General features: G+C 23.7%; 2 protein-coding genes and 1 long non-coding RNA gene across 3 annotated transcripts in view; 2 read left to right on the top strand and 1 right to left on the bottom strand.

Moving 5' to 3' along the window:
- The window catches only part of LOC127283674 (uncharacterized), a 339,220-nt gene that overhangs the window by 220,100 nt on the left and 95,729 nt on the right, over positions 1–23,391 (top strand). The window lies entirely within an intron of this gene.
- Positions 1,593–1,954, bottom strand: LOC127283694 (uncharacterized). Its single transcript, XR_007843388.1, has 2 exons — positions 1,829–1,954; positions 1,593–1,757 (listed from the first exon to the last, which is right to left on the bottom strand). It is a non-coding gene; the product is annotated as an uncharacterized LOC127283694 (long non-coding RNA).
- LOC127283669 (Krueppel-like factor 10) lies at positions 7,997–12,272 on the top strand. The gene is made up of 3 exons (XM_051308680.1): positions 7,997–8,252; positions 9,726–9,932; positions 10,717–12,272. Exons 1-3 carry the CDS (start codon positions 8,193–8,195, stop codon positions 11,545–11,547), a joined length of 1,098 nt encoding a protein of 365 aa, XP_051164637.1. The 5' UTR covers positions 7,997–8,192; the 3' UTR covers positions 11,548–12,272.

Raw genomic sequence — 23,391 nt, 5'->3', positions numbered from 1 at the left:
TTTTTATTCTATCGCAAAATTATTGTTTACTAAATCGAACAATAATTAGGCGCATGTTCACAATAACAATAATAACTCTGGCGTCGATTATACTAGGAATAGAATTTTTTTAATTAGCATGGTTTTAGAATAGAATAAAAATTTTATTTTCAAAAATGAAAAATGCCAATATGATTTAGAAGGTGTCTAATCATTGTTACCTTATTCCATGTTTGTTGTAAAAATATTTTTTTAATAAAATTCAATTTACAGTTGAGTAAACCTTCGCAGTATTACATTTTTTTACCATTTTACATGCGTTTAAATTGATGTAATTAGATGAAAATTCATTACATGAGATCGCTGAAAAAATAAATTTTTACCCAATCGAAAAATAATTGTTTACTAAATCGAACAACAATTAGGTTCATGTTAACAATAACTGTGATAACCCTGGTGACTATCAAGCAAGGAATAGAATTATTTTAATCAGCATAGTTGGTGAATAGGATAAAAATTTTATTTCCAAAAGTAAAACATGCCAACATAATTGATAAGGAATTTGAAATTATTATTAACTTATTCTATGTTTGCTGTAGAAATATTTTCTAAATGAAAACCAATTTAAAGTTGAGTAAACCTTTGCAGTATTACATTTTTTTTACCATTTTACATACGTTTAAATTGATGTAATTAGATGAAAATTCATTACATGAGATCGGTGAAAAAAATAATTTTTTATGCTATCGCAAAATTATTGTTTACTAAATCGAACAATAATTAGGCCCATGTTCACAATAACAATCAGAACTCTGGCGTCTATTATGCTAGGAATAGAATTTTTTTAATTAGTATGGTTTTAGAATAGAATGAATATTTTATTTTCAAAAATGAAAAATGCCAATATGATTTAGAAGGTGTCTAATCATTGTTAACTTATTCCATGTTTATTGTAAAAATATTTTCTTAATAAAATTCAATTTACAGTTGAGTAAACCTTCGCAGTTTGATATTTTATTTACCATTTTACATGCGTTTAAATTGATGTAATTAGATGAAAATTCATTACATGAGATCGGTGAAAAAAATAAATTTTTAGCCAATCGAAAAATAATTGTTTACGAAATCGAACAACAATGAGGCCCATGTTCACAATAACAATAATAACTCTGGCGTCTATTATGCTAGGAATAGAATTTTTTTAATTAGCATAGTTGGAGAATAGGATAAAAATTTTATTTCTAAAAGTAAAAAATGCCAACATAATTGATAAGGAATTTGAAATTATTATTATTATCAACTTATTCTATGTTTGTTGTAAAAATATTTTCTAAGTGAAAACCAATTCACAGTTAAGTAAACTATCGCAGTGAAATTTACATACGTTTAAATTGATGTAATTAGATGAAAATTCATTACATGAGATCGGTGAAAAAAATAATTTTTTATGCTATCGCAAAATTATTGTTTACTAAATCGAACAACAATTAGGTTCATGTTAACAATAACTGTGATAACCCTGGTGACTATCAAGCAAGGAATAGAATTATTTTAATCAGCATAGTTGGAGAATAGGATAAAAATTTTATTTCCAAAAGTAAAAAATGCCATCATAATTTATAAGAAATTTGAAATTATTATTATTATCAACTTAATCTATGTTTGTTGTAAAAATATTTTCTTAATGAAAACCAATTTACAGTTGAGTAGACTTTCGCAGTGAATTTTACATGCGTTTAAATTGATGTAATTAGATGAAAATTCATTACATGAGATCGCTGAAAAAAATAAATTTTTATGCAATCGCAAAATTATTATTATTTGCATTGAAAATAAAATTTAAACTAACCTCAATATTGGTATCCATAATTTTACTACTCGTTATTTCTTCCAGTCACTGTTAATTAATTAATTAATTGATTGATAATATTAATTAATTAATTAATTAATTAATCAATCAATTGATAATATCAATAATGTTAATTAATTAATTATTCCATCAATTGATAATATTAATTAATTAATTCATTAATTAATTCATAATATTAATTGATTAATTAATCAAATAAGCAATTTACTTATTTATAAAAACATCACGTTCACTAATTCCGCGAAGAAAACTATTTCACTTTATTTTCTGCATTCCCTAAATCTCCACGCCAATGTCTATTTGTAATAATACACAAACTGTGATACTATAGACATCTCGCGGGCTTCTCAGACCTTCACTTTTATCATTTTTACAGATTTCTCATTCACCATCGAGAATGACACTAACTATAGCATATTGGGTCAAACGCCGTTTGGCGCAAACTGCCTTTGGCGCATTTTGATAGTTACCTACTTTAATAAAATTCGTCGATAAAGAAATTTCTGTAATATTAGAAATTCAATTTGAAAATTATAAAATTGTTTAATGAATCATTATTTAATTTTAATAATTATGATAATTATTTATTATGAATATATTATATTATTTTATCTAAATTATATATTTTCATAATTATTTATGTTATTTTTTATTGCTGAATCGAATTTTATTATCAATATTTTATAATTAAAAAAAAAATTAATAACAATGCGATGTTGTAATACTTGTAACAGCTGTTACTAATTGAATATCTTTTTTTTATGTAAATACTTTGTAATATGTAATATTGTAAATTGTATTTTAATATTGCATTAAAGGGTAATTGTCGTTTTTTCATAAATAAATTATTTTAATATAATAATTTAAAAAAAAAATTTAATTTTTTAATAAAAATTTAATAACCATATTTTTATTTTGTATTTACATTTTTCGCATAAAACTTTCTGAAGAAATTTATTATTATTATTTATTTATTTTATTATAATGTTTATTGAATTAAAAATAATACTTTTGACTATAATTTAATATTAATTTAGCGTTTATAAAGTTTAAATTACTAAAAGAATATTAAATAAATAAATAAATAATCATTATTATTTTTATTGTGGAATCTTATTTTATTATTTTTTTTTATATAGTTTTACAACTTTTAATAATTAAAAAATTATTTTTGTTAATGTAATATCCTATATCTATTCAGATAATTAGATTTCAAAAACGTTTTAAACCACGTGTATTCAACGTGATTAGCCTGCGCTTGTTTGAGATTAGTGGAAAATTTTAGACCCCATATTATATGTATTTATATATAAAACATTGCGAGTTCTTTAATATATCCCAAAAAAATAATATTAAAAAATTAAAATTATTATAAATTACTTTCTCTACACTTAAAAATAAATTTTAAAATGCAGTAAGATGTACATAGGAAGTAAAAAAGAAACCGTTTTATAGGTATTATTCATAGTTTTACTGTAATTAATATCTACACTAAAAAAACCTATTTGATTCAAAAATCGGTTGCTTGTATATTATTAAATAAATATTTACTTGAACCAAATATTTTTTATTTTGAAATTAATAAATTGTATTTGAACCAATAATTTCTCTATTTTAAACACTTAATTGACTCAAATAACTTTTTACATAAATATTTCATTTACATTTATTTGTTTTATAAAAAATTTAATTTAGCACAAAAATGAAAATAAATAAATAGTAAAAAATTAATGTTAAAATAATTAAAAATTAATTGTAAATTAATATATAGTTTTAAAAAAACTATATTATGGATGCACAACAAATGTATTTATAAACAAAATTCACTATAAAATTTAATTTAAAAAAAAAATAATAATAATAATATTACTTATTTTGAAAAACAAACGTATTATTGTTGTATTTTTTTAAAACAATTTTTTAGAATTTTACTTAATCCACACTTTTCATTAAGAATGTTTTGAAATCCAAGAGCATATACACGAAAAGGAAGTTGATAATGAATATAATGATTTCAACAAGAGCTCATGGCTATATAACCGGCGATCACGAGTCTCTTGCCTGATTTGATTATCAATTCAATTTATCCACAATTATCCACATATTTTTAACACGTGAACCATATATAAATTTTGTTTCATAAAATAAAATCTAATAATAACTTGAAAAAAAATTCCGAAATTTTTCAAATTTTTTATTAAACGTTTTTTTTTAGAATATAAAATTTTATATTCACCCCACAATACACATAGAGAAAAAATATATTTTTCTTAGAGCCAAATAAATATTTTTTTAAAATAAATTATATTTAATTTGAATAAAAATTTTATTTACACTAAAATAAAATGTTATTTGCGCTAAATTAAATTTTTTATTTGAAATATAAATAAAAAGTTATTAGTCTCTGAAACAAATACATTTTTATTTCATTCAAATAAATTTTATTTCTCTCAAATAAACGCAAATAAAAAAATTCTCTGGGTGTAAAATTCAAAATTTTTCAAAAACCGCGACAATTTTTTCTTTATATATATATATATATATATTGGAAAAAAGGTATTCCTCAAATTCTATTTCACACGTGTGTGAAACAAAAATGTGTTAGTGAATTTAAATTGTATAAGGAAACATCGAAAACAAGTTTTTTTTTAGTTACGTAATTAATAGCGTATACCCACATGTTAATTTGATTGTAAATAACCGTTTTGTAAAATTTAAACTTGTTTTTAGTAAATCTTATAGTGAGTATATATATTTTTAAATTTTATAAAAATTATTTTCCTGTTCTTCTAAACAAGAGGAGGTGAATATATTCCTAAAATAGACTTTCTATCGCTATTGAGTTATTATCAATGAGTCAAGCTATTCTCGGACTTATACTCGCGAATAGCCTCACGATAATCGTACACGGGTGCATAAACAGAGTCAAAGAGAAGTCAATACTCAATTATATATGTATATACATGCATAATGTAACGGTATAATATAACTTACCATTAAATATTGTGTCATAGCGATGCACGCGGTGAACTACCTGCATCCTTATATATATACATCAGATCAAGAGAGAATAACCAGTTGTCTGAAATCGTAGAAAAATTTTTTAATTAAAAAATAATTCGAATATAAAAAATCAGTTTTTTGATCATCAAGGACAATTTGATTTTTTTATTAATTACAAAAATAAATAAATACCATAATTATTTTTTAACGTTTCAGAATATAACCTACTTCTTTTTCAGAATTTATTCTATCACTTAGAAAAAAGAAATATTTGTCTCGGAGGCTAATAAATATTTATTTGTTTCAAATAAATTTTATTTGATTGAAATAAATTTTATTTAGTTGAAATAAATTTTAATTGAATTAAATTTTAATTGATTGAAATAAAAATTTTATTTCCGCTAAATAAAGTTTTACTTGTGCTTATAATTAAATTTAAAAAAAAAATAAAAAATTATTAGACTCTGAGACAAATATATTTTTGTATTTTGATTCGAATAAATTTAATTTTTCTCAATTAAACACAAATATAAGATTTATCTCTGGGTGCGTAAAATGAAAAATATATTTTTTTATAATTTTACACCCAGAGAAATGATATATTTGTCTCACAGCCTAATAAATATTTATATTCAATTCAAAATAAATTTTTATTTGATTTAAATAAATTATTTTTTCATTTAAATAAAAAAATTTTATTTACGCCAAATAAATAGGCTAGTAGGCTGCGAGAAAAATATATGTTTATTTAACACAAATATATTATATTTGGTTCAAATAAAACATTTCTTTGGAACAAGTAAAGGAAATGAATAAAAAATCTTTTACAAAAATATATAAGGAGAATAAAAATGAAAAACTCACCAATTTTACAAACGCAAAAACGAATTTTACACATTCCTGGATCACACTAGAAATGTAAGAGAGAATCCAAAAAGAAAATTATAGAGAACATCTTTGAATGAATCTAAAAAAAAATTAAATTCTTTTAAAATTTATGTGAAAACAACTAAAAAATATTTATATAAAACAAAAATATATAATTTAGTTACGCTAAATTCAATGGCATTAGTTGTTTTTCAAAATTGGGTCAAATTTTCTAAATATTCACCATTTTGTAATTTTTTTGTGGTCCATTATCAAAATACAACATTCTCCTAATCAAAAAACATAAGATTCTTTTGAAATTCGTTCCTCGGGGGTTTTTGGAGTCGTTAATTATACGAATTTGATTTTAGTTTTTAAAAATTTTAAATGATATAGTTAGTCGCCTTCACAGCACCGAAACATTCCTAAAGATTTTCTAAAGATTTATTTAAAATATTCAGAATATTTAATTGCAATGTTTAATGAAAATTGTGTAAAGATTTAAATGTCCCGATTCAATAAATGTTTGGTGTAAAACTTTGTGAAACTTTCCTAAACATTTCAATGAAATTTTCGCCTAATTATAATTATAATTATAATTATAATTATAATTAGGCGAAAATTTCATTTATAAATGTTTAGGAAAGTTACGTCTTAAACATTTATTCAAGTGGGACATTTAAATCTTTACACAATTTTCACTAAACATTGCAATTAAATATTTCGAACATTTCAAATAAATCTTTAGGAAATCTTTAGAAAAGTTTCGATGCTGTGGGGGCGGGTAAATTTTTTAAAAATTAAAGTAATTCACTTTAAAAATTCATTATTCGGGGATTTTTATTTGAGATTCATATGATTACGAATCTGGTGTTGACGACCCCAAAAAAAATTGCGGTTACAAATCCGGTGTTAGTTTTTCAAAATTCAAAATGGCAGATCCAATATGGCGAACGAATTTTTTTTGAAATTCATCGAATTCACTTGAAACTTGTTACTCGGTCGTTTTTTTGAGGTCGCTGACACCAGATTTGTAATCAGCAATTCCAAAACCCCCCCAAGGAACGAATTTCAAGTGAATTCCTTGAATTTTTAAAAATTCGTCCGCTATTTTGAATTTTAAAAAACTCACACCGGATTTGTAATTTTTAACAATTTTTTCAGTAATTTTTTTGTTTCATTAAAAATTAGTTACTTTTTCTAATAATTAATTATTTTTTATACAAATTGACTAAAATGTCAAGCAAAATTTTACTAACTAGTTATTTCTATAACTAAATTCATATAGAGGTGCGAATAAATCTTTCAATAAGAAATTGTCTTTCTATTATTTATTTTATAAACTTTCTGATTAAAAGTAGGTTTATTGTGTTGAGTTTATAAGAGGGACTTTAATAGTTTTATCTTGCTGTAGATTTATATAAAGATAAGAATTTTTCTTTCTTTTTTTTTTTAATAAACGTGCATAACTACTGTTTGCTTTTATTATATCAATATGACACAGTGTAAAAACCTCTGACGTTTAAAGTTTGCAAATGAAAATGTCAACCCTGTAAATATTTTGAAATTAATCACTATGACGAACCAGACAGTATTTGCGTTATTATCTACAAGAAGAAAAAATCTTTGATAAAAGCTATTTTTTTTTTACTAAAAACAAGTATTTTCTCCGTCCTATATTTAAACTTTTTCCAAACTTAGAAAAGAAATAACATTTTTTTTCAAATTCTATAATTGATTGAAAATATTCAAAAATTTCTTTCTGATTTTTGTTTTTTGCAAGTATCATTGTGAATCATAAAAGAAAAGACAAATATAGTGGAAGAGGTCAGCGAGCGCAAAAGAAGTGCACATTTTTTTTTTTTATAGAAAACAAAGATTCGGAGGCTCGTCAAATACATAAACATATATTTATATATATATGTATATACATTTCGCGGTATATTTTTCGCAGAGCGAAGAGAAAATAAGAAGAAGAAGAAAAAAATAGAAGCGAAAACGGGGAAGTAGAGTAAACAAGAAGAGGCTTTGATGAAGAGAAGGTCGGAGGCAAAGATGTTAGTATGACGCTACCACAACACACCATGACGGCATGACGTATCGACCGGTCACCACGCAGTGTGACGTCACGATCACGACCTTAGTCAGTCTACGAGCACGTGAACAGCACGCTAGTGATCACGCAGTGACCAACTGACAGCTAACTTTCAATTGGCTCACAGAGCCGAGCCCCTCTGTCTGATTCGTCAATCGATCGCACGCTGCATGATTACTCACACACACACACACCCGAGACAACACCACATAGTACACTGCGAGAAAGCTTCATTGCTCTTTCAGTTCTTCGTTGAGTACGTTTCTTGATCTTCAATATACCTTGAGTTCTCGTGTTATAATATAACTCAACATTGAATGTAACTTTAATCAAAGTGTTTTCAAATTACTCTTCTTTTTTTTTTTTGGTGCATGTGAAATGGAATCATCAGCTATAATTCTATCGCCTCCGGCATCACCTCAATTAAAACAAATTCACGTAAGTGTGTGCAATAAATTTTTGTCTCCAAATTAAACTTACCGCCACACACATGCCCGCGAAATACAAATATTTAACGCTCCGCCCCATATTAAAATGCATACATGGTCTTGATGAAACTGTTTACTCAATAAAAATTGTAAAAAAAAAAAAACGGTTCAAAGAACTTCTTACGTGGTTCATTTATTTCTGGCTTTGCAAATTCAGAGATTATTTATATATATATATATGTAACCGGTTCCTTCACTCTTTGCAAAAACCATGATCTTCCTCAATTTCTAATCTTTCACTCATTCAAGAGTACCAAAATTATTATGATGGTCAGCGTCTTCTTTGAGTATTCAAGTTAGTGCGTCAATTTATGTAAATTAAATTGCGGAAAAAAAACATTTTCAATTAATGTTCCCCGTTTTTTAATGAATAACTTAATAAAATGCCAAAATGATCTAAAAATAAAAAAAAATTTTTTTTATCACAAACTTGAAAAATGAATAAAAAAAAAAATAATTTTAAAGAAAAAATATTCTAAAAGAAATATAATATAAAGAATGAAATTTTGAATAAATCTATTTTTTCTACATTTTTGATAATTTTTCTAAAATATATAACTTAAAAATTACAATTTTTTAGGTATATAGTATTTTTTATTTTATTTTTTTAGTAACATTTAAATTTTAATATAATTAAATTTCTTTTCTTAATAAATTTTCAATTAATATAATTTTATAGGTACTTCTAAATATTTCTTTAAATAATTAAAAAAAAATTTTAATTTTAAATTTACCAATTTTCTACTATTTAATTGCACTAATTTCACAAATTTTTATATGATCATTATTTAGCAATTTATAAAGATTTTTTCCATTTTCACCCAACGGAAAAAAGTTTCTAGTTTTTTTTTAATAGCTCCTTTGTTCAAACAAAACCCCTTTTTTTATAGTGTAAAAAGATTGTAAAGATATATTAAGTGTGTGTAAATTCAAAGATTCAAGATCTTTTTCCAAAATAGCTCCTTTGTTCAATGAAAACCACTTTTTAGTATACGTCGATGAAGTTCACAACGTTTATGATCAACGATTTAGAAAAGAAAATATTTTTTGCTTCAAATTAATATTTTTTGCAACGTTTCTGCATCAAAAATTTGTAGGCAATTAGTCATATTTTTTAAGTAAAAAATACATTTTTTCCATTTGTTAGGCATAAAGAAAGCTAAAAATTAGTTACCTATAATTTTTTAAATGAAAAAAAAAAAATGTTTTTCAATTATATTGTGAACTTCATTAACGATTTTTAATAGTGGAAAAAAGTAATCTCTCAGTTGCAAAACATTCGATACTTCTTTTCACACCTAAATTCAGAAACATTTAAATTGAAAAAAGTATATTATTCAATACTAAACTGATATCAAATTCGTCTATCTGTAATTCAAAAATAATTAAATAACAAAAAACACCTTCTTTTTTTTTAATGTAGGTTGAACCATTGCAGTCGACATTCAGTGTTGCCGCAATATTAGGAGAGAAAGTCATCGGCAAGAGAGGGTTTAATGAAGAAAACCTGAAGCGAACCGAAGATGGAAATAATCATCTTGTATTACCTCCAACGCCGCAAACGTCTGACTCTGAAGAAGACGAATTGCCACGGAAAAAACGATGTCTAGAACAATGCGAATTAGCAAAGGTAACAGAGACAAAAGAACATTTTTTTTATTTTTAACCAAAAATTATCTATTTTTAACGAAATTACTTATTTTACTAACAAAAAAAATAAATTTTAATATAAAAAATTCAGTAAGAAATTCTTTTTTATTTTTATCCAAAAATTATCTATTTACAACTAAATTATTTATTTTACTAAAAAAGAAAAATTAAATATAACAAATGACGTAAGGAATATACTTTAGTTTCATTGTTTTTGAAAGTGAAGTAAAATTTACTTGTCTGACCAAAGACAATTATTACTACTAAGCGCGCAGTCTTTTCTAAACGACTCTTTACTACTTAAAATGGTGATCAACTAAATTATCATTTTTTGTTATAAAGTACCAATAACTTTTAAAAAATATATTTTTTTTAAATTTTGTTTTCAAAAATAATTTATGAAATCCTTTTTTTTTAGTTTAGAAAAAGATTTATAAACTCTTCTTATCAAAATCATTGTTCCTAAAATTCTAAACGTTCAAATGAACAAAAAATTTCTTTCCTTCAAAACTTCAATTTTTATTAAAAAAAATATTTTCTTCTGACTCTAAAAATAAATTAATATTAAGTATTTAATAATGTAAAATTATTATTATTATTGTACTTTTTTTATTGATTTCATATTTTTCTAAAAATTTAAAGACGAGAATTAATTCGTTTATTTGAACGTTCAGAACTTGAGGTAAATTAAAATTTTTTTAAATTTAAATAATAATTTATTATATATTACCTCGTGTCAATAGTAAATAAATTTTTTTTTACAGCTTCTATTGGATGGGACACCGCCTGCAAGTCCAGAACCACCACGAGCATCGGTGATAATGCGAGCAAATCGTGACGGAACATGTACTCCAGCAAATATATTGGCTCCCATAATTCCTCAGCGGGAAAAAGTAACAAGTCTTCCAATTCCAAAATCATCGCCAATTCAGCCGGAAAATATTCTCAAGAGTCTCAAATTCAAGATGAGCCTGCGAAAAGAAGAAATTATTGTCAACAATAAAAATACTGATCGCGAATGCATTCAACCAAAATTACAGCCCTTGGCACCAAAACCAGCTCCAATTACAATGGTAGCGGGACTTTTAAGTTCATCTATTGTTTTACCAAGAACACCTCTTCTACTAGTGACAGCATCCAATTCAACAACAACAACCACAAATACAACATCAATTACAGAGGCACAAACATTAGCTCGTCGACGAGTTTACGAATGTGAACATCCTGGCTGTGAGAAAAATTATTTTAAATCCTCACATTTAAAGGCACACACACGTACACATACAGGCGAAAGACCATTTCCCTGTCCCTATGAGGATTGTGGACGAAGATTTTCACGTAGTGATGAACTCTCACGACATAAACGAACACACACTGGCGAAAAAAAATTCGCATGTCTCGTTTGTCAACGACGATTCATGAGAAGTGATCATCTTGCAAAACATGTTAAACGTCATTCCAGGGATAGAAATTCCATATTATCATCACCATCATCATCATCATCAACAACAAATATTCCCAAAGTCGTGCCTAGTCCACTGAGAGTTAGTCTTCTTCCAGTTTTAGCGCCAAGAATTCAACAGCTAATGACTTGAACAAAAAAAAAAATTAAAACTCTGAGTACAAAAAATTTGGTTGAAAAAAGTCTGAATTCACACAATAATTGTGAAATAAAAGATAAATAATAAAAAGGGACCAAAAAGAAGGGAAATATCTAGTGAGAAGATGATAAATTCAAACTAGACCTGATTTTGCATTTATATCTTAATTTTTCCTAGTTTTTAAAATTAGGAAAAATTAATAATGGCCAGTGTTTGAGGTTTCTTTTGTCCTGATGAAACAAAAACGTCACAGAAAAGACGTCATTTTTCAACTGCGCTTCCGATCAATATTTTCTAGTCGAAAATTAGCAGCAATTTCTGTTTTTGAAAATTTTTTTCATGAGAGAGTACTTATGAAAACAATAATAATGCGCGACTTATGAAAATAAGAAGATCTCTACAGTGATCGTGCAACTAAAACGAGTACCTAAGTGTGTCTGTGATCTGCATAATGTTTTTATATATATAAAAAAAAAAAAAATGGAAGAAAAAGAAATAATATTTATTGTGAAACTCTAAACGAAAAATAGAGTCTGTATATATTATCTTTATATGCCTAATATGAAAAATTAGGACATCATTAAAATAATTTAATTTTTTTTGTTTCAAATAACGACATTTTAACTCCCATGGAGATTATAAGACTTTAATCCTATTTTTCATTTTTGTATCTATTTCGAGGAAAAAAAAAAATTAAATCTTATATACTTTCGTATAAATTTTGGTTTTTCTTATTTATTCCTCTCTCATCGAATATCACTGAAAAAAATTAATAATAATAATTTAATAATTAATAATAATTATTATACAGGGTGTTCAAAAAGTATGGAAACTTGAAAATATCTCAAAAACAGGCTTTGAAGTGCCACATTTTTTTACTTTTTTGATAATTTTTTTCAACAAGGCTACTTTTTTACTACTAATTTTGACCAAAAGCAACTAAATGCTACTTTTTTCAAAAAAAAAAAAAATTTTTAAATGACAGAATTCAAGAATTTTAAATTTTAGCAAATTTTTTTGATTCGTAGAAGCTCGCCAAGTTGATGATTTATTATTGGTCGCGTGAACTACTGATTTATATATAATTATTTTTTACATGAATTTTCATTTTTCAATATAGTATTTAACATAATTTCTTTTTAAACGATCTTTTACTCAATAGCATTTTTAATTTGGCAAATTTTTTTTTTAATAGAATTTTAAAATCATATCTACTTAGTAAAAAGATGATAAATTAAAAAATTTAAAAAATTAAAATTATATATGAGGTATTCCATACCAAATCGGAGACCATTTGGCTTTTGCACCTCAGATCTTTTTGAAAATTTTTTTCCTTTTAGTACTCATGAAGACTAGCTTTCACGATTTTTTTCAAATTTTTTCATCAAGCACTTTAGGAGATATCAATTTTTGAAAAATTACGTCACTTTTTTTTGAAATGCTTGTAATTTCGCTAAAAATTGACCAAACTGGATCAATCTTATATCAAAATTTTTGTTTTTAAACGTACTTTCCAAAAAAAAATATTGAAAGTAATTTTCGAAAAAAATTTCTATTAGATTTTTGAGATTTAAGATTAAAAATTCATTTTTGCACCTGTGTGTATCGATCGATTTTTTTCAAAATTTTTTTACAAAAACTGCTCTAAATTTGACGAATTTTGAGCCTAGTCCGATAATGGGAAAACGATGGGAACTATTTTTTTCGAATTTTCAAATTTCACGTTTTTAATTATTCACGTTAAAAAGTATTTAAAATTATTCTAAGAACTATTTTACTATATATATATATATATAATTAATAATGTGTAATTATTTGACACCTAGAGATTAATTATTTTACATTGATTAAAGGAAAAAGATATAAACAAAAAAAGTATTAAACATGCTCAATAAAGTTTTTTCATCGAGCAGAATGAATTAAATCTTAAATTGCCATTTTCTTCTGGAATCACACAATGAAATTTTTGCGTTCCATCTATTCTCTTTGCTTTCTCATATTTTGTCTCTACTGCAAATTTATTTTTTAATTCTTAATTTGTGATTAGAGATTTCATTCATATTTATTAATTATCGAGTTATCTGGTATTATTTTGAAAATCATTCGTTTTAAATTGCTTAATAACTTCTACAAATAAAACAAAATTTTAGATAAATAATTAAAATATTACTTTATTATTTATTTTCTAAACTATTTTCTTTTATAAAACTAACAATAATCGTTGGGTTTGAATGAGAGAAAATGATTATTGTTTGATTTCCATACAGATAATTAAAAACGTGAAATTTGAAAATTCGAAAAAAATAGTTCCCATCGTTTTCCCATTATCGGACTAGGCTCAAAATTTGTCAAATTTAGAGCAGTTTTTGTAAAAAAATTTTGAAAAAAATCGATCGATACACACAGGTGCAAAAATGAATTATTAATCTTAAATCTCAAAAATCTAATAGAAATTCTTTTCGAAAATTACTTTCAATATTTTTTTTGGAAAGTACGTTTAAAAACAAAAATTTTGATATAAGACTGATCCAGTTTGGTCAATTTTTAGCGAAATAACAAGCATTTCAAAAAAAAGTGACGTAATTTTTCAAAAATTGATATCTCCTAAAGGGCTTGATGAAAAAATTTGAAAAAAATCGTGTAATATGCAATATAAAAAAGAAAATCACATCTTTTTTATTATATTGATAAATTTTACTCTCTAACTCCGAATTAATAAAAAAAAAATAACTAGTTTGGAAAATCTTAGCTGATTTTTTACTTCTGCAATTTTAGTAAAAAATGACTAATTATTATAGTAAAAATTATAATAACTAATTTTCAGTGGAAAAAATAGTCAAAATTGACTAATTGAATTAGTCAAGTTTTATTAAAAACATTAAAATTACTAAAATTTCAGTTATTTTGACAAAACCTAAAAATGAATTTTTTAAATAAAATTTAAAGAAAAAAAGGAAGAATTAATAAAATTAAATTAATAATATTCTCTATACATAAATTATATACAAATTCTAAGCAGTTTTGCAATACTTTGTAGTAGTAAATTTTGTTTTATAAAAAAAAAAAAAAAATTCAAATTACATTGCGTATCACTTTGCAAATAAGTGTTACTGTTCTTTGTTTAAATGTCTATTAAGTCTAGGAGAATTTGCATATTTGAGTATATATAGTGGCAATTATGCAAGTGACGAATAATGTAAATCATTAAAAGTCAATGACTAATACTACATCATTATGATGATGTTCAAAAACAAGGTCTATTTGCAATTACAATTAAAAAGTATTTATTCTTAAATTGATAATTAATGAAATGCAATGAAAATTGCAGACATTTACTAATTTTTTAATTTCAAAATTATTAATCGAAAAGGAAAGATTAATAAAAAAAATTTTTTCTTTTCTAATTTTTCCAGCTTGACGACAAATTTATAATTTCTAGGAAAATTTACTCGATTATAAAATAAATTTTCAATTTTTGTCATGCAAAAATAATGTAACGCAATTATATTTTGGTTCAATTTTGTACCAAAGAAAAAAATTTCTCTAATAATGGACAAGGTTGACGACAACGTGGGAGAACTCGCGTTATAATACATTTAATGATAAGTGATAAGTCAAGTATATTCGCGTGGATGGTTAAAAACACGTGAACGTGGGATGTTCGAATACGCAGTCTAGATTAACTTCAAAACACTGCAAATGTGCCAAAGTAGATTACACGTGTCAAGAGTGATATACAAATCAACATGCACATCTGCTAAAACAAATGTTCATCTATAATCAACATTTATTAATTAGTCTTTTATTACATTACAAAAAAAAAAAAATTTTCTTCCTTTTTTTCTTTATTTATTTTTTTTATTATTTACTTATCATTTATTATCTATAAGTGAAAGTATATATTTCAATTCAAAAACTGCATACTCTAGATTTTATATAAAAGAATTTTTTTTTTTAATATTTTGCAATATCGAGACAATTGTATACAAATAATTTTAAAGGCGTGTTACTGCAAACTCGATAAATATTTTTTTTAATCCTATAAATATAAAATACAAAATATAAGAGCGAAATTACGCGAAAAACTTTCACAAATAGAGACGGTAATTTATCTATATTCATTTCTTTTATTAAATGGAAAACATTTATTACCCGAGATTAATAAATCGTTCCAAGTAGAATAAAAATTATTTTAATTAATTAATTATTAGGGTCATTCCAGTGAAATTCAACTTGAGCCGGTTGCTTGATAATTTCTAAAATCGCTGGAATTAAAATATAATGTTATTGAATACAATTTCATTCCTTTTTGGAGATTTTTATCATCGAAAGTGTTTTACTTTTTTTTAAATAATTTTTTTAAAAATATAACAGATTACGCTGCAAACATAACCCATTTTACAACAACTCACTAAAAGTTATTGTAAAATGAAAAAAATTAATTTCTTTTTATTATTTTAAGTATATATTTACTAAATTCATTAGAATTGACGTTAATTAACTTGAAATTACTCACCAAAATAGTTAAATCGGTATTTTTTCGATCTTGTAAAGTGTTATGTATGCCTTTTTCTTTTATGCATATCTTCTGTGGAAAAAAATGGAAATTAAAAAAATCCTTTTGAATTTAATTACTACTATTACTGTAAGTCCGTTTTATTTTGAATTTTTGTGGGCACTCTATACTAGTTACTTTTTTATTAAACTTTAAAAATTAGATAAATTTAACCTAATTTTTGTTTAATTTTTGTTTTCACGATTGAACTAAAGTTCATCTCTTTAAATTTTCTATTATTGCAATTTTATTCAAACATGGTTCAAAAAATATTAAACATAGTTTAATATTTTTTAAACTATTTATCAATTAATTACATATTAATAAAATATAATGTAAATTACATTATATTTTATTACTTTATGATTATAATTATGTTTATATTATCTTTTGTTTTATTTTTTAAAAATTTTTAAATATTTTTTAATTGCTTAATACTTTTTAAAATATAATTAATAATTTTCAGTTAATTTAATTTTCTTTTTGATTACATAATTTTTTAATATTTATTAATTATCAATTAATTAAATTTTTTGAAAATAAACATAAATTTAAAATTTTAATTTGCAACGAAATATTTATAGAAAATACAAAAAAATATTTAGCAAAACTAATTTTTTGTAATTTCAAAGATTATAAAAAATCATCGAACATTGACTTTATCAAAAATGGGGCGGTTCAAATACTACACAATTAAATTCTACATCGTTAAAACCCTACACGTCAAACTCTACACAGTTAAATTGCACACCGTTAAACCTTATACAATTTATTTTTTAAATTCTACACACTTAATGTGTACAATGTTAAACTCTACACAAATTTATTTTGTAGTGAAAAATTAATTTCTTTAAATTCAACACGGTTAAATACCACAACGTTAAACTCTACATATATTTCTTTTGTAATAAAAAATTAATTTTCTTAAATTTAACACAGTTAAATTCCACATCGTTAAATTCTACACATATTTATTTTGTAATGAAAAATTAATTGCATAAAATTCTACACAGTTAAATTGTTCACCGTTAAACTCTCCATAAATTTATTTTGTATTATAAAATAAAATTTGTTTAACTCTACACAGTTAAATTAAACACACTTAAACTCTACACACACTAATCTTATAATATAAAATTAATTTTATTAAATTCTACACAATTAAATTACACACCGTTAAACTCTTCACAAAATTTAATTTAAAAAAAATAAAAATTTATTAAACTGTACCCCGTTAAATTGCACATTGCTAAACTCTAAACGATTTAGTTTTTAAATTCTACACAATTAAATGCTACAATGTAAAATTCTACACAAATATATTTCGCAATTAAAAATTAATTTCGTTAAATTCTACATAGTTAATTTCCACACTGTTAAACCATACACAAATTATTTTTTAATTGTACACAATTAAATTGTACAATGTTAAACTCTACGCAAATTTATTTCATAACAAAAAATAAGTTTTGTTTAATTCTGCACAGTTAAATTGCACACCGTTAAACCATATACAATGTATTTTTTAAATTCTATACATTTCAATTGTACAATGTTAAACTCTGCACCAATTTATTCTTTAGTGAAAAATTAATTTTGTTAAATTCTACTCTGTTTAACTCTAAACTGTTAAATTCTACACAAATTTATTTTGTAAATGAAAAATTAATTTTTTTGAATTCTACACAGATAAATTCCACACCGTTAAACTCTTCACAAAATTTAATTTTAAAAAAATATAAAATTTATTGAACTCTACACAGCTAAATTGCACATTGTTAAACTCTAAACAATTTAGTTTTTAAATTCTACATAATTAAATGCTACAATGTAAAATTCTATACAAATTTATTTCGCAATTAAAAATTAATTTTGTTAAATTCTACATAGTTAATATCCACGCAACGTTAAACATCAGACAAATTATTTCTTAAATTGTACACAATTAAATTGTACAATGTTAAACTCTACGCAAATTTATTTTTTAAAAAAAAATATGGCGGACGACTTTTTTGAAAATAGATCCAATTTTCTTGAAAATTGTTACTCGGGGGTTTTTGGGGTCGCTGATTACGAATCTGATATCAGATTTTCAATATTTAAAATGGCGGATCCAATATGGCGGATGATTATTTAAAAATTTGGTTGCATTTTCTTGCAACCTGATTATTGGGAGGTTTTCGGGGTTGCTGATTACGAATCAAATGTTAGTTTTTCAAAATTCGAAATGGTGGATCCAATATGGCGGCCGAATTTCTTGAAAATCGATCCAATTTGCCTGATAATTGTTACTCAAGGGTTTTCGGGGTCGCTGATTACGAAACCGATGTCAGATTTTTCGAATCTTCAAAATTCAAAATGACGGATGTTTATTTAAAAATATGGAAAAAACACAAATCTCAACAAGCGGACTACATCTTTTAGCATTATAGAAAGATATTTTTTCTACTTTCATTTATCTACATTCATTTATTAGATCCGCCATTTTAAATTTTGAAAAACTGACATCGGATTTGTAATTAGCGACCCGGAAAATCCAAATTGTTTAGAGTTTAACAATGTGCAATTTAGCTGTGTAGAGTTCAATAAATTTTATATTTTTTTAAAATTAAATTTTGTGAAGAGTTTAACGGTGTGGAATTTATCTGTGTAGAATTCAAAAAAATTAATTTTTCATTTACAAAATAAATTTGTGTAGAATTTAACAGTTTAGAGTTAAACAGAGTAGAATTTAACAAAATTAATTTTTCACTAAAGAATAAATTGGTGCAGAGTTTAACATTGTACAATTGAAATGTATAGAATTTAAAAAATACATTGTATATGGTTTAACGGTGTGCAATTTAACTGTGCAGAATTAAACAAAACTTATTTTTTGTTATGAAATAAATTTGCGTAGAGTTTAACATTGTACAATTTAATTGTGTACAATTAAAAAATAATTTGTGTATGGTTTAACAGTGTGGAAATTAACTATGTAGAATTTAACGAAATTAATTTTTAATTGCGAAATATATTTGTGTAGAATTTTACATTGTAGCATTTAATTGTGTAGAATTTAAAAACTAAATCGTTTAGAGTTTAGCAATGTGCAATTTAACGGGGTACAGTTTAATAAATTTTTATTTTTTTTAAATTAAATTTTGTGAAGAGTTTAACGGTGTGTAATTTAATTGTGTAGAATTTAATAAAATTAATTTTATATTATAAGATTAGTGTGTGTAGAGTTTAAGTGTGTTTAATTTAACTGTGTAGAGTTAAACAAATTTTATTTTATAATACAAAATAAATTTATGGAGAGTTTAACGGTGAACAATTTAACTGTGTAGAATTTTATGCAATTAATTTTTCATTACAAAATAAATATGTGTAGAATTTAACGATGTGGAATTTAACTGTGTTAAATTTAAGAAAATTAATTTTTTATTACAAAAGAAATATATGTAGAGTTTAACGTTGTGGTATTTAACCGTGTTGAATTTAAAGAAATTAATTTTTCACTACAAAATAAATTTGTGTAGAGTTTAACATTGTACACATTAAGTGTGTAGAATTTAAAAAATAAATTGTATAAGGTTTAACGGTGTGCAATTTAACTGTGTAGAGTTTGACGTGTAGGGTTTTAACGATGTAGAATTTAATTGTGTAGTATTTGAACCGCCCCGATTTTGGTAACGGAAATTAATGAATCAAATTTGTTAAAATGGATCCAGTGATTTTTTTAGAGCATAGAGTAAATAAAATCAATTGGAAAAATAATAATCTAAATTCGCAAAGAAAGTTTTCCTAAATTTATGAAAAAATTTTTCTGAAGATATGAAACATTTGAGAAAAGAATGCAAAGTTTATAGTAAATGATAGAAATAAAAAAAAAGTGCTAAAAGTGATCTAAATAAAGTGATTTTTTTTCAATTCTATCATTCGAATCTAAAATTACAATTGTAATTTCAAAAAAAAAAATCCTTTTTTTAAATAGTTTTTCACATAGTTAAAAAAAATTATAAAAGTTGAATTCAATGTTTGAAGAAAATGATACTATTTTTACTGCAACGCAGCAAATATAACACGTAATATATATATCAATTACGTTTGAAATTGATAAAATATATTTTTAGTGTAAAATTAAATTGCTTTCTTTTTCAAATAGATTTCATTGTTTCAAAATAAGATGCTCCTTCGATAGATTTATATCAGTTCAAAAATATTTCCATCACGTTTCGTGTGAATGTTAAACGAGCATATCTGCTCGCTGTCATATCCTGAGATATAGCCACACTCGTTCAGGATCAGTTGAAAAACATTCACTATATAAGAGTGTCTGACTTTGTATATATAATATTTATCTTTTATAATTACTTGCTACTGCAACATTGTATTGTATATTGCTTTCTCTATATAAATTTTAATTTTTAAATTAAAAAATTATAATTTTGTTTAAAAGAAGGAAAAAAATTAATTTCCAACAATCAAACAAATTATTTTTATCAAATTTTTTTTTTTTTTTTTTTTAATTATCGTGGAATAATTATTATTAGAAAATTCGTTCAAATTCTAAGAAAATATAATGTAAATTACCTTTTTTGTTGTGGAGAACTTGCAAATGATTACAATTTCTTTTCGTCGACATAATAACGGATTTTCATTTCAGGATCTTTGATTACGATTTGCTTCCACTTTAAATTGAACTCGATGCTTTATAACACTGTAAACAAAAAACAACTGAATTTCCAATATTTAAAATTAAAATTACCTAAATTAAATTTTTAACTGCAAAAATATTGTCTTGATATTATTTCCTCTCTAAATCTGAATTAGTAAAAATTTTTACTAATTTGAATTAGTGACTTACTTTTTGTTTTTGAATCAGTATAAAATTTAATTAATTAATAGTAAAGAAAATTTTTTACTATCGAATTAGTAAAATTTAACTAATTACAAAGCAAAAAGTGAGTCAATAATTCAAATTAGTTAAAATTTTTACTAATTCAAATTTAGATGGTGGGCTTTAGGATCCAACTGAGACAATATTTTCATCAAAGGATCAATACGAAGCAGGCCTCGGATCGACTTTAAGGCACAAAAAAATTCGTTTCAGTCGATTTATATTTCAAAAAAAGTCGAAAAAGTCGATTTTGTTTATTTTAACAAAATTTAATTGGTTAATAAATATTTTACTTTAAATAACTAATGTTATTAGATATTAAATTAATTTTATTAATTCTATAATAAGAATAATTCTATAATGAATATTATCAAGAAAATTTATTTCTAATTCAGAATTAAACTAATTGCAAGACAAATTCCTAAAAATTTCTTAAAATTCAATTTTTATAATTTTTTCAAGTCTGATTTCAGCAATTTATTCGAATTAAAAATTTTGTCATAGTTTTAGTATTGATGGTCAAAAAAATTTCAGACAATACTTAATCAAGTTTTACAGATTTTTAAATAAAAAATTTTTTTTAATAATAATTTTGTCAGAGTTAAAGTTGAAATTTTTAGAAAAAATTGAATTTCAAAAGATTTTGTTAATTTTTAGATAATAATTAAATTTTACAGGACTAAAAATAATTTATCATGAATAATTTTAGATAAAATTTTTTAAAAGTAATTGAATTTTTAAAGATTTACAATTTAGATTTTTAAAATTAATTGAACTTCAAGTGATTTTTAATTAAAAATTTTAAATAATTAAATTTCAGGAGAGTTATAATTGAAATTATTAAATTTCAAAAATTTTTAGAAATAATTAAATTTTTGAAAATAATTGAATTTCAAAAGAATGTGTTAAATTTTAGACAATAATTATAATAAGAGAAATTTCTAGTGATTTCTGTTGAAGAATTTATTAGAAATTATTTTTGAAAAATATTATAAAAATCATTAAAATGTAATTGAAATTTTTACAAATAATTAAATTTCCAATGATTTTGAATTAAAAAATTTTTGTAATTTTATTTTCTAATTTTTTAAAAATTATAAATTATTATTAAATTTTATAAAAATTTTAATTCAAAAATAGTTTGAGATAATTGAATTTGTGAAGAATTATTTCATTAAAATTATTAAAAATAATTAATTTAGTAAAGAATTTTAGTTAAAAATTTGTTAAATAATTGAAATAAAGAAGATCTGCATTGCATACTAAAGAAAACGTATTTTGTTTAAAAATTTTGTAAAAAAATGTAAAAAAAAGTCGAGAATGTCTCATTTTATCAAAATATGTCAAAAAAGTCGTATAATCCAAGCTGGATTTATTTCAATAAAATAAAATTAAAAAATAATTTTTGAAAATTTACCTGATGTTAAAAAGTTGAATTTTTTTTTACAAAATGAAAAATACAAGAAAAATTTTCAGCTGTGATTAATATACAAAATAATGTCAATGAAATTGTAAATATCTTCAAAAATCCTTCTTCTTCTTCTTCTTCTTTTCATTTTAAAAAGAAAAATTTCCTAAAGATTCGAATATTATTTTTACATCTTTTCTTTATAGACTTTTATTAATTCAAGGGTAAAAGTCAAGTTGAATAAAAAAAAGTCCATTTGATTATTATATTAAAATCAGTGCAATAAATCAGGAAATGAATTTATATAGGTTACTCCTCTGAATAAATTGTTAACTTTTTTCTATTTTTCTCCAACCTCCAACTCTGTCGTCCAATCGGTTGTAAGTCCAATCAGCATACAACCTGGAGGCCCGTTCATATTCTCATATTAACATCTGGTGAAACCTATTGCTTGCTTGCATCAGCCAAGGACCCAACCTCTTTTCGCATCATAAATACCATATATATACAAACAAGGTATGCGGGACCGGTAGATGATGCAAAATATCTCAATGATTACCTTTTATCATCAATATTAAAATTCGTTTGTTTCTTGTATATGAATACATATATAGAAAATTGTGTATTTCAATTAAACGTAAAATAAATGCACTTCCTTGTCTTTGCATTCGTGGGATTGCAATCATTTTATATATTTACATCAGAAAATTCTTAATGATTTATGCGCTACTTTGTATATTATAATTGAGTTTTCATCATAAATCATCCCTCGGCGATTGGTTTACGATTATGGTCATATTTAGATATATTTCAATTGTATCTTTTCAGGAGCAAACTATAAAAAAAAAAAAAAAATGAAAAATGTAAATTAATAAAATAAAAGGGGAAAGTAAATTGAAAAATATTTCAAATATCTTTCCAGGATCAAATAGAGCGGGAGAGAACACTTGAACATCAATTTTCAATTTTGGACAATTTTGGTTAACATAAAAA

Source organism: Leptopilina boulardi, unplaced genomic scaffold, assembly GCF_019393585.1.
Source record: "Leptopilina boulardi isolate dan_hultmark-lab unplaced genomic scaffold, ZJU_Lbou_2.1 LbouV2_310, whole genome shotgun sequence".
NCBI classification, from domain to species: Eukaryota; Metazoa; Arthropoda; class Insecta; order Hymenoptera; family Figitidae; genus Leptopilina; species Leptopilina boulardi.
This window is presented reverse-complemented; position numbering and strand designations above follow the sequence as displayed.